At 36.0% G+C, this 12,926-nt stretch overlaps 1 protein-coding gene and 1 long non-coding RNA gene across 2 annotated transcripts in view; both read right to left on the reverse strand.

The window, feature by feature from the left end:
• The window catches only part of LOC107571579 (uncharacterized), a 56,098-nt gene extending 47,709 nt beyond the window's left edge, over positions 1-8,389 (reverse strand). The window contains exon 1 of the mRNA XM_016257913.1: positions 8,253-8,389. Within this exon, the coding sequence (XP_016113399.1) occupies positions 8,253-8,254 (2 nt within the window). The 5' untranslated portion in view covers positions 8,255-8,389. The remainder of the gene's footprint in view (positions 1-8,252) is intronic.
• Positions 3,694-5,256, reverse strand: LOC107571585 (uncharacterized). The gene is made up of 3 exons (XR_001607204.1): positions 5,016-5,256; positions 4,842-4,916; positions 3,694-4,731 (listed from the first exon to the last, which is right to left on the reverse strand). It is a non-coding gene; the product is annotated as an uncharacterized lncRNA (long non-coding RNA).
• Positions 8,390-12,926: the final 4,537 nt, after the last annotated feature.

Consider the following 12,926-nt stretch of genomic DNA (forward strand, 5'->3'; position numbering starts at 1 on the left):
AAAGTATCCCACAAAGGTGAAAATGTTCAGAGAAACAGGTCACAATTTTAAATATGTTGAAGTTTAAATTGTATAACTAGACCAAAATTTAAACATTTTTTGAAACAATAGTTGATTAACTCAATAGAAACAATTCCTAGCTTGGGAATTAAGATTGTAACGTTTCAGTTGCTAGTCCAGATCTTCAACTGTGGTTTCATCTAGTCAGAGGATATCAAACATGTTTGATATTTTGAGCCGATTTTAGAACACGTTGTGTTTTATTTATCATCCATCTCCTAACTGCACAACATGCTTCTGTGTCTGTTTGTTGTGTTTGGAATGATGTGCAAGTCTGGTACTTTGTGATCCTCAATCATATTGTGTAAGATAGCTAGTTATAATCTGTAACCGTTTACAAAGTCGACAAGTAGCCTATGTATTGCCTAGTGTTTAAAAATCTGTTTAGATATACTGAATTCCAGTCTTAACCATTGTTAACCTGGCACCCTGTACTGTTTAATACAGTATTGTGTTTGCAGGGCAGTGTGAATGATCAAAGACGCAATCTGAGGGAATCGTCGACACGTCGCCGACGCCCGCAAAATATTTGGCATGATAAATATCTGGAGCTGTCGGCGATTCACAATCACACTGTGTGCAATGAGTTCTGACTAAAAACACATCGGCGATGACCTACAGCCAATGCGAGACCAATATACAGGGCAGAGGGAAGTTCGGGGAGGAGTTATAGGCCAGAATATCAGTATTTTAATAGATATATGAACAATTATAGCATACAGAAACAAGCACAAACATTTGCTTGACCAGCCACAACATCAGCATAACAGTTACTGCAAAATTATTTACCTCCAACTCTCTTTGCAGAACACCCAATCCCTGTTCCCTGCAGCTCCCTCCTGCATAATCTGCTTTTCTTTTTCTCCTTGTAGCTGGAAATCAGCTCACAGACAATTTGCGGGCTATATATAGATTTTTTTTTGTAATAATTACAGTCTTGCTCGCGAGAACTCTTGTCTGATGCACGCGGGGTCTCGCATTATTTCCTTATCACTTCTCGCATGTGTTTTGTTGTGAAACATAGTTTGTGGATCAGACAGAGCTGTCGGCGATTCTTCCTATTGTAAAGTCATGCAGTGTGTAACATCCTGTCACCGATCCATCGTGCAATGTGAACACAGCAGCAACTGAATGCTACCCCAGATAGTCGTGCAGTGTGAAAACCACGGCAATCCGACGACTTTACAAATCGTGCAGCGTGAACTCGGCATTATTCTCACTTATGTGCTTTGCTGCTGATTAACATGGTATAATTTCAGTTCTGTTGCCTTTATATAAAAATAAATAAGATGAACAAGACACTCAAAGTGCTTGTTATTTAATTCCATACAAAAGGCGTATTTATCATAAATTTTTACTTTAATACAAACATGTATTTTAGATTTTTATAGAAATATGACAACAATCACATATCTCACACAGAGATCGCACTGTCATAGTGTTAGGGAACATTCATGCATAATTTAAATACATAATCACATGAAACCAGATAAAGAAATAAAACATTTTAGAAGAGAACGCAGCATCACGGTTGTCTGAACCAATGAGCATTAAGCTGTGTCGTCAGTCAGTCATTTCCCATCATGCTTTTGATCAGCGCAGCCGGTGGAGAGCAACTGCGCTCGACTGCACAATCCGACACAGCCACCTCGCCGTCGCGAGAGCTTTTTTTGGTGAGCTTTTTTTTTTTTTTTTAATTACTAAAAATTAATTGTAGTTGATCAGGAGTTTTCTTCCTGATTCATCTTTCTCTGCAGCAGTCAGTAGATGCAGTTCTTCAGATCTGAGGTGATACCAGGCGACTTCATATCGGCTTCTCATGCTGCAGTTCAGACTGATGCTCTCTCCCATCTGAACCCTTAACAGATCAGAAGATCCTCGCACTGACGCTTCTGGATAAATGTTTATTTATATAAAACATAATTTTATACTGTTAATAGCTATTGTATTTTAGGTTGATTTGTTAATTTCTTAATGTTTGAAATAGAATATATTTAATACTGGCCGTGATTTGCATAATCCAACAAGAAAATACACAGAAGAAAATGATTTTCTCCATTGTGTCTGTTGTTCATAAAGGTGTTAATCAAACTAAAGGTTCCAGCACAATGCAGAGACTCTAAACCACAAAACGTTCCATTTCCTTTCCAGACAGAAATAGTCTCTGTATCAGATCCACTATTTGATTCATCAAACTTCTGTGTGCTGTAATCTTCATGATTTCACTGAATGTGCTCTCTTAGCTTGCATAGACACTTGGCTAAGTGTCTGTGTAGATTTGTAAGTCCATGGATAAATATTGAATAATCATTTTGACCATTTTTTTTGTTGCAAAAATTCACAATGTCTAATTTAAAACAATGTCATGTTTATAAGAGTGTATATAATTTTACACAGACAGCAGTTCTACCATATCAGTCATGTAATGTTTAAGTGTTATGGTTGCAGAATGGTGCATAGGTTATTTTTTGTTGCTTTATGAAGGAGGAAGTAATTGTTTTAGGTAATGTGAGGCAGGAAGCTTACCCTGCAATTTTGAAAAAGTCACAGTCGCTTTGTCTTTTTACACTTTCAGTGATCAAAGGAAAGAGTCACAAAACTTTAAAAAAGGGTCATGAACTGCCTGTTTTTTTTCATTTTGTACTGTTCTCGGAGGTGCACTTATAATGTTAACAAGATTTTTACTTCAAAAAACATCATCATTTATAAGTAATACGCTATTTTCTGTCCTGTTTTTGACCCCCCTCATCAGAATGCTGTGTTTGAATAGGCGTGGTGGATTGTAGACTCGGAAGTAAACACCTGCTGCTATGATTGTCTTGTGCATAGTTGACATTCTACAAAGCAAACAAAGTCATTTATTAAGACAATGTTTAAATATGCAGACAGAATGGAATGGCATAGGAAATCTTAATTTTCCTCTTTATACCCTGAACAAATCAATGTTAAACATGAGTGGAATACAACTTAAAGCAAAGTAAGAGATAGCAAACCTAAAACTGTCCCAATGGTAAGCATGTTGATGAATCTCTTGGGAGCAGATACTGTAATTAGGAATAATGTTATCTCATGTTGAATTCACTGTATACTGTACTTTCAAAGTGATTGCTATTGTACTGCACAGCTGTATATTCACTCCCACAACAATCCCAAAATAAACAACATTTCACAAATAACTGAGTTAAAGTTTAAAAAATGTAATAAAACAACACTACCATGTATCAAAATACATAATGAAAAATAGTTTAAAAATGAATGCATAAAAAATGGGTATAAAATGTATGAAAACATTTTTAATACATATTGTTTAAAAAATGTAATAAGCTTCACACACCTTAGTGATGCTATAGTAAGCAGTCAAAGGCAACAGTGTCAAGGAAAGAAATCTCTAGAGATGTTTGATATGGGCGAAAAACATGTTTTGGCTGGAACACAGACTCAGCTTTGGATGTGCTCTTTCTGGTGTTGACACATATTTAAACACATTTGTACAAAACATAAATATTGACTGGAATAAAGTCAAGGCTAGTGCAAATCAATACAGTGTGGTTCTCTGTGTTCACAGTATATGTTTCTATCAAGGGTAAGTAATATTTATTTCTATAGCACCTTTCAAGGGCAAGTGTCACAAATTGCTTTAGAAAAAGCAAGTTTGAACAAGTGAGTTTTCAGCTGCTTTTTAAAAATGTCTACAGAGTCCACAGATCTCAGTTTCAGAGGAAGAGCATTCCACAACTTGGGAGCAGCTACTTCAAAGGCACAGTCTCCTTTTGTCTTCAATCTAGAGCGTGGAACAACTAGCAGGATCTCAGATTGCTACTAAAGTTATAGGGTTGCAACATCTCTGTTATATACACAGGGGCTTGACCATGCAACGCTCTAAACACCACCGCAATCATCATTCTAAATTTGACAGGGAGCCAATGTAAAGAAATTAAAATTGGGGTTACGTGTGATCTCTTTGATGACTTGGTTAAAAGCTTAGCAGCAGCACTGTGCAAACCACTTGTAAACGTTTGAGGGATGAATTACTAAGACAGGGTCACCAGAGCTGCACGCTAACTTTTTTTTGCACATATCACTGGTGCTACAGAGACTGAAAGTTTTGTAGCACAAGCTTGTGGCCTTGATTTGTAGCACATGAGTGCAGTTCATCAGTTAAACATGTATGTGACTGGCAAAGGACATTGATGTTGCAAACAGTTTGAAAAAGTTTGCTTGTCAAAAAATAAATCAAACTTGTGTGACTTGTATAACTATTTGAGGGCATGTGAACTAATTACATTTACAGTATGCTGCACTTACACAATCATAAATAATGCTAGGAGAGGAATGTTTGAATTTTTGAATATATACATTTGAAATGATTATTTAAAAAAACATTGAAATTAAAGTGACCAATAGGTGGAGACATTTAAACAGCTTATTCGGTCAGGAATGATACGCTGACAGCATCCTCTGCAGATCTGTTGGCACTAAAGGTAGATTGCACATAACCGTTGCTGTTGTCAGGTAATGTGGGCCCCTGTACAGTTTGTTCCACTGAGACGCATTGGTAGGAATTACATCCCTCGTTCCGGTTCTGATGCTGGTGTGTCCTGATGACAGCAAATGCAATCAGACCCAGAGCCCCCAAAACCCCCAGAACAATCACAATCCAAACCCAAGCGGCTGGAAAGGGAAAGTGGGAAGACATCACAATTAAAAAAAAATAATAATTTCTTTTGAAAACTTACTGCTTAAAGATTTTGAAAAGCTCTCAATGCTCTTGTTTTACTTACGAGGTTGTTCAGTGCCATTAGGTTGTTCATCATCTGTGTCCAGTTTGTCCTTTGATTCTGTACCTGATAATGCACCTATTGAAAGGTCATTCACACTGTTTAGCATCAATTTGCTTTTCAAATCATGTGCACTTTATAAATACTATTTCTAAACATCCACTGAGCTTCTCTCACCTGTGACTGTCACTGTGATCAAGATTTCTCCTTCAGAGTCCAGAACTCTGTATGTTCCTGCATCATTGGCTGTAAACTCTTTAATGCTCAGAGTCCCATCAGTGTCGTTCAGTCGATCACTCCAGACCCCACGACCTCTCTTCCACACCTCCCTCAACTCTCCACTGGAGTTTTTCTCCACTTTATCAGCATTTGGCAGCAGAACATCCAACTTCAGTTCCTCGCCTATTTTCACAGAAACCTCATCTGAGGAGACACAAAGACATTAATTCTTATTATAATGGTGCCATTTAATCAATGCTATAAGCGCATATTTAGGATTGAGAGACCAGATGTAATAATTAAAAAAAAAAACTGCCATATTGAAAATGCCAGTAATCTAAATACTAGTTCTATTATTTTCTCACTTTATTCAACCACATAATCAAATTTTCACACAATTGGTAATGTAATGTAACACTTTATTTTCCAGTTTACTGACTGACAGCTCTATTGTCCCCATGTTGAGAAGAATAAGAGAGTGAAGTGCAGACAGAGTTTTTTCCTTCTGAGGTTATTAATTTCACTTTTGTTGTGAAAGAGCCTTTAATAGATCTTTTTTCTTTCTTTTTTTGCTTATTATAAAAACAAATAAGCAAGCCCAGCCTACGGTTGTCAAAAAGTAACACAAAAGTAATGCATCGCTTTCCATATAAAGTAAACTATTTATTTAACTTTTTATCGAGTAATGCTATATTGTAATGCATTACTTTTAAAAGTAACTTTCCCTAACACTGCCGGGCAATGATGACAAGTACAAAGTTTCCTGATGCATGCCATTTTACTCATTCAGGCAGATAAAAGCTGTCAGGGTTACGATGTACACACTTCTTCCGAACTACACTACCCATAATGCACTACATAGACCTACCCATTTCCTCCGGAGTGATAGTGTAAAAGGAAGGGGATTTCCATAATCAATCCAATGTCAACCAAAGTCAAACAATCGACTAGAATAACTCTACCCAACAATCAAAACAGTAACAATTTATTCATAATAATAATAATAATAAAGATGCGGACCGCTATAACTGACAAGGCAAAACAGCAGCAGTAGATTGAAGCATCTGAACCTGAAGAGAATACAGACAGCTGTTATGTGACAGATACAGACACGCTTCACAAAGAGGTTTATACAGCTATAAAATAGGGAAAAGTTGTTATTTAACTGATCGCAATACGGCCCACTACAAACTAACAATTTCAATGTTATGAACACTTACATTGTGAAGCTCCTGCATGTTCTGGAATCAATTCTTTAAAACTGAAAGTGAGACCGACACGTGCCTCACGTAAGATAGGGGAGTGACTGGTTATTACTGTCCACTATATATTAATTCAAAGCAGATTGAGCTCTCTAACTAATGTTATAGTTGTTGTAACGAATTTAGCTCACAACAGGAAATATTCCAAAACCACTACTGTATGAGATTGCGTGTATATTCCAGCTGATTATTCTTACTTTTGTCAGCGTTCAGAAATGTTCATCTTGTAAGTCAGTTTTGTGTATTGTTGGTCTTTCTGAACTCACAAATAACCCTCATTCATGGCAATACAAAGCTAGTGCGCATGTGTCAGAGCAGTTATAGTGAATTCCTGAACATCCCTGACCAAACAATGTTTAATAATAGACGGACTGCACAGATAGCTCAGTGCTGTCATGGTGTGATAATGCTGAGGAAATTCTTCCATCAATCCACAAGAATCCAGTAAAATGACTAACTGTGTGACGCAACAGAGAAACAATTGACTAGAATAACTCTGAGTGAATGAAATGAAATGAAATGTTAAAATAATAGTAATAAACAAATTATACTGACCACAATGATTTGCAAAGCACAGCAGCAGAAGAAGATGTAACCAGTTTAACCTGATGAGAAACTAGAATCTGAATATTTGGTTTAATCAATTATTTCAGTGTAGTAGCCTACTCACAATGATCCATCAAACTCAACTGACACAAATAAAACATTTATGAAATTATTTTTCCTGCAAAAAAAAACAAAAAACCGTCTACTCGTTATATTAATAACAGCACTAATTAAAATCATAATCACCGTTATTATCATAATCAGCTTTCATCGAAAACATGTTCACTTCCGCATCTCTCACAGTTCAACATAAACACACCACTAGTTTAATAAAAACACTGAGGCTGGGTTAATATTTTACATCATGAACACTCACATGGTCAAACTTCTGCGTGGGTCTTTTGTTCTGGAGTTAAAAGTTTGTAAACCACTGCACATTTTGCGAAATTGAAGTAAAACTTCGTGTAAACTATAAAGTTGCTGCATATGATATGATGAAATATCACTATTCCAGCCCCCTTTTTTTTTTAGGTTGTCAATCAAATTGGTAAATGTTTTTTTTCTCCTTGTAGCCTTTATATTAATAACAGCACTAATTAAAATCATAATCACCGTTATTATCATAATCAGCTTTCATCGAAAACATGTTCACTTCCGCATCTCTCACAGTTCAACATAAACACACCACTAGTTTAATAAAAACACTGTGATGGGGTTAATAATAATCAAAGCCAGAACCAGCAGAACTATAGTCAATCCAACAATCATAATCCAAAACCCAACAGCTAGAAGGGGAAGGAGGGAAGAGAACACATTTTAATGTTCGTTTTTTCTTTTTAAACCGGACTGTTTAAAGCTTTAATACAGACAGCTGTTATGAGACAGATACAGACACACATCACACAGAGTTTAATACAGCGATAAAATACTTCTCTGAGTGATAAGATACTACATAACTGACCACAGTCAAAACCTTCAGTTTCAATTTTATTTAGGGGTTTATCACATGTGGGTTTATAAGAAACATCAAACTATAATCTGAATCTTTGGTTTTATGTATTTTATAGATGTTCAGTGTAATCATCCAACTCAACATGATCCGTCAAACCCAAGTGTTTAATGGACACAAACAGTCAGAGAAATTCAGAAACCTGCTACCAAGAAATCATTTGATTACAATGAGTAAACAGTGGAGAACAACTGAATAATTACATTAATAATTCCACCACCGATAAAACCATCAACATCATCTTTGTTCATCAGCATAATGATAAACATGTTAGCATCATTAGCAGGTTAGCAGGGAAACCTTTTCCTCAAACAAACAACACTACTGCTACAATAACACAAAACACACACAGCTTTAGTTAAGAGAATAAAAACTTACATTGTAAAAGTTCTGCATTAGTTTTACATTCTGGTTGTCTGAATTTCATAAACCACTGCAGGTTTAGCGAGAATTAAGTAAAAACAAAACCGAAAGTATCATTCCCACAGTTGAGAGCTTTCAGTTTTTCAGAGGTAAAATGGTTGGAGTCTCAAGGATGATTATGATTGGTCTTTATTGTCCTCTGCTGGTTATTCTATCAAAGCAGCTTGAGCTGTGAGAAGATGTGTGGTCTATTAGCTTGCACAGACCATATGACTGATAAAACCTTGAATAAAACAGTGTGTGCAGATTTGTGAGTCCAGACACAGTCCAGAGACAGCCAGGTAATAAGAGCTAATAATAAGAGGGCAAAGTCCATCAAACATTGTGGATCAAATTGAGTATCAAATACGATTGAATGTCATGCTTAGAGCAGCTGAAGTTCATTTTGAACAAGATCCCTGATGATTTGTGTAAAGTTCGAGCAGCAGATTTCAGCTCTGATTGTGTCTGAATCTGATGCAGCTTCACAAAGAGACTCTTTGAACGTAAATGTTTCTGCAGATGTAAACTATTTAAACATTCTCTTCATGTTTGAGACCAGAATCATGAAAATGCATATAAATAGCTTAAATAGGACTTTGGCGTGTATATAATACGCAGTTTACGCGTACATATGATATGCATCTACCCCACAACCCTAATCTTACCCATTGCGTAGCATATACACGCCAAAGTCCATTTTTGCGTATCAATACCACAAGTTTTTGTTTTTATTTGGCGTACTATTTATATTTTCATGAGATTGGGTTGCATGTTTCATTATAATATTATCAATAAAGAATTATTTTTCTGAACATAGGAAATTTTATATATATAAAATATATATAGTTATATATAATATATAAAATCAATAAAACAATAAAAAAAAATGTGTCTTGTAGTTTTTCACAACATGTTTCAAAGCAGATTTACAAAGAATAATGCAAATGCACTATTAAACAAACAAAAGCAACATATACACATTATTTATCTTATGACTACAATTTTTTTTTTTTCAGGAACAACCATTAATGGATTCAGTGGAAACAATAATTCTTAGCTAATCAGTTAGGATTGGTCATCTTTAATTACCAGCCCACTTTACATAAATACTAAATGAAGATATACAGTATACAGTTCAGTCAGGACCTTTTTAGTCAAAAAGAACACCATAGACAACCCTTTTAGGTTTTATTGGCATGTTTTCTAAAGTTACATTTGGCGGCATGGCTCTGTTCCAAGTTCCCTGTTCTTTTCATGAGCTCCATGAAAGCCAAGACGGGGAAGCAGCAGCAGCTTCAGGGGCAACCCTCCTATCTTAAGAACAGGAGAGCAGCACAAAACAATCCCCAGAACAGAGCATGCAACAATGACAACAGAATGACATTAAGTTAAACAGAAGTTAGAGGAGGAGATGGGGAAGAGGTGGGTTGCAAGCAGCGTACAGAGGAAGCAGCAAAGCAAGCAGACAGAAGCTGTGTTTAAGTAAGCCGCCCTGTTTGAGATTTGCCAATTGAGTGCTTAGGAGTCGGATCAGCTGATAGGGGCCGGGTTTGAATTGTCCCAATCTGCTGATAGCAAAGCTTGACTACGAGGCCAGCCTGAACTAACGCAGAATGCTTGATTTAACAAACAGAGGTAGGGGTCCAGCCCAAAACTGAAAATTAAAAATATATTGCAGAAATATGTTGAATCTTCTGCAGATCTGTTGGCTCTGAAGGCAACTTTACAAGTAACATGATTTTTGTAAAGATTTTACTCCCCGAAGTTGAAGTTATTTGCCTTCAGTCAGTGCTATGGTGCTATACTTTGGTCAGTCGTTTAGAGCTGACAGATTTTTTTTTTGTTTTAGAGTTTTGATTCCATCCAGTCTGAGGGTATCACGTGTGTGATATTTAGAGCCAGTTCTTGAACACATATTGTTTATAACGGTTTATAAAGTTGTTAAATATGTGTTGTTTATAGTGTTAAAAATATGTTCAAGTCGTGTGGTGAATTCCAGCCTTAAGCAGTGACGTCACGAGGTGTCCTGCACACCTGTACAGTTTAATCAGGCTCCGCCGGGCCCTCCAGTTATCATTACGGGCCCTCAGTGCTTCTGGGTCTCTTTCTTTTCTTCCTCGAGTGACACCCAGCAGGTAACCTCTGTGCAGACACTTCTGTAACGTGACAGCAGTCAGAATCAGAGCCAGCAGAACCATCAAAACCACAGTCAGTCCAATCCAGTAGCCTACAGCTGGAAGGGAAAAGTAGGGAGAGAGTACTTATTTTATTAAAAAAAATGTATTTAAATTTTTACATTCACTGTTTAAGATTTGTGTAAAGCTCTCGGTGCCTCCTGTTTTACTCACTACGATATTTAGTGCCATCAGTTTTGTCTTTATCAGTGTCGTGCAGTTTTTGCTTTGTTTCTGTACAGAATATTAAAAAGTTAGTCTCACAGTTTAGTATTAATTAGCTTTTTAAACATAATATTTCTAGGATCTTTACTTACAAGAGGGTACAGGGGATAACTTACAAGAAATTTCCAAAAGAAAAGGATTAAAAAATGTCATACATCCTTTTTACTTTCTTACATATTTTAAGGCCTCAATAAATGTAATGCTTTAGTTTGAATTTAATGTTCGTTTTATTATTAGTATGTTTTAGTTTGTGTACATGGTATTTCACCTTCAAATAAATCACCAATTTTTTCTTAAAAATCCAACAAAAATACATCTTTACCAGAGAGTCGAACATTTAATTTTGTAAATTTAAATATTAGCTATTCAATATCGATTGAATATCTATTTACAACTGGGTAAATACACATTCATAAAATAATTGTTTTATGGATTCACAAAAAAGAATGTATTCACAAATATTAAATCAATGTTCAAATCATAAATAAAAAAATCCTGAAATTGTATCATTTATGTCATGATGGAAAATAGCAATAGATAAATATTCTGATGTTGCTTTATGGTCTTTTTGGGGTTAAATTATGTTTTATGCAGACATATTTTGGGTCACCATGAACAGCAATCTATTGAAAATATCAGCAAAAGTATAAAGGAAACGCCGTTATAACAGCGTCTTTACATCCATTTTGACCGCTCCCAGCACCCATACCGTAATTGTGTGATTAGCAGTCAAAAGAAAAGTGCGGCTGGCTTGATTTTCAGTGATATGAGGCCTCCCACGTCATCCTCCCAACCATCTCCCGCGGAGGCTAAAGGTACTGTTATTTCACCCTTTTTAAGTTTGTTGAAGTTGTGTTCCCACCTCGTTAGCAGGTTTTGATCGCTAAATCTTGAATGACTGACTGTCAACTGTTGAATGAATGAGTGTCACGTCCCGCTTGTTTGCTTCGAACCGAAAGACGCTCCCACTTTTGACACTAGGCCTCATGGGGCGTAGGAAACTTGTGGATAGAGCATGTGGCCTATAGCACTACAGTAAAATCCCAGGACACCCCTAGTCCGCATGTTCACTGCTATTTATTACTCAGCATTGTCTGGCATGAATATTCCATTCATTCATAAAGAGACAGCAGCGATTCTACAGTGGGTTACATTTGAGAGCTATTGCGTTAGAAAATAGAGTAAATGAAGTCGCCTATAAGGTGATTAGTCTGATTAACATGAGTCACACACACACACACACATACTCACTCTCTCTCTCACACACACACACACACACACACACACACACACACAGAAAGAAAAGCTAGTTCATGCTCTTTGCAATTTTTCTCTGAGAAACTCCTTTCTGATATTGCTCCACTATTTTTCGCCGCAGCATTGGGGGAATTGGTGATCCTCTGCCCATCTTGACTTCTGAGAGACACTGCCACTCTGAGAGGCTCTTTTTATACCCAATCATGTCGCCAATTGACCTAATAAGTTGCAAATTGGTCCTCCAGCTGTTCCTTATATGTACATTTAACTTTTCTGGCCTCTTATTGCTACCTGTCCCAACTTGGAATGTGTAGCTCTCATGAAATCCAAAGTTTGTATTTAAACTGAACTGAGCTGGATGATGACATCACTAAATCGAATGATGAACTGTCTTTAACTGAAAATTGAGTGTTTACTATTGTCATTTTGCATTATTGACACACTATTTTCCTAATTAATGCTGTTCAGTTGCTTTGACACAATCTGTATTGTTAAAAGTGCTATATAAATAAAGGTGACTTGACTTGACACACACACACACACACAAATAATCAAATGGAAGAAATCTGTTGTTTCAGGTTTCTAGACTCTAGGTTTATATTTATTATTGTCATATTATACATTTTGCATTCTACTCTTTTTATGTAGATTTCAAGTATTTTAGTTCAGTACAGTAATGCTTTTATTTCAGTCCTCTGCTGAAAAAAAAACAAACAAACAAACAACAACAAAAAAAAACAATAGAAATCACCACATCATTTTTAATGGTTTTACTGGTTATAATGAAAGTTGTATTGTTTTTAATGGAAACTATGTATTTTAATGGAAATTGGTTGCCTTCTATTCATGGCTTTTGTTAAAGTTACTAAATCCTAATGAAATATGTCCCAAGAAAAACACTACAGGAAACCATTATTTAATTAATAATAATCTCTTGTTTTTGTCAGTTCTTTTTTTTTTTTACATTGAGTTACTGTAATAAGAATTGAAC

The sequence above is a fragment of the Sinocyclocheilus grahami genome, unplaced genomic scaffold, assembly GCF_001515645.1.
Source record: "Sinocyclocheilus grahami isolate Dianchi unplaced genomic scaffold, SAMN03320097.WGS_v1.1 scaffold1615.1, whole genome shotgun sequence".
Lineage (NCBI taxonomy): Eukaryota > Metazoa > Chordata > Actinopteri > Cypriniformes > Cyprinidae > Sinocyclocheilus > Sinocyclocheilus grahami.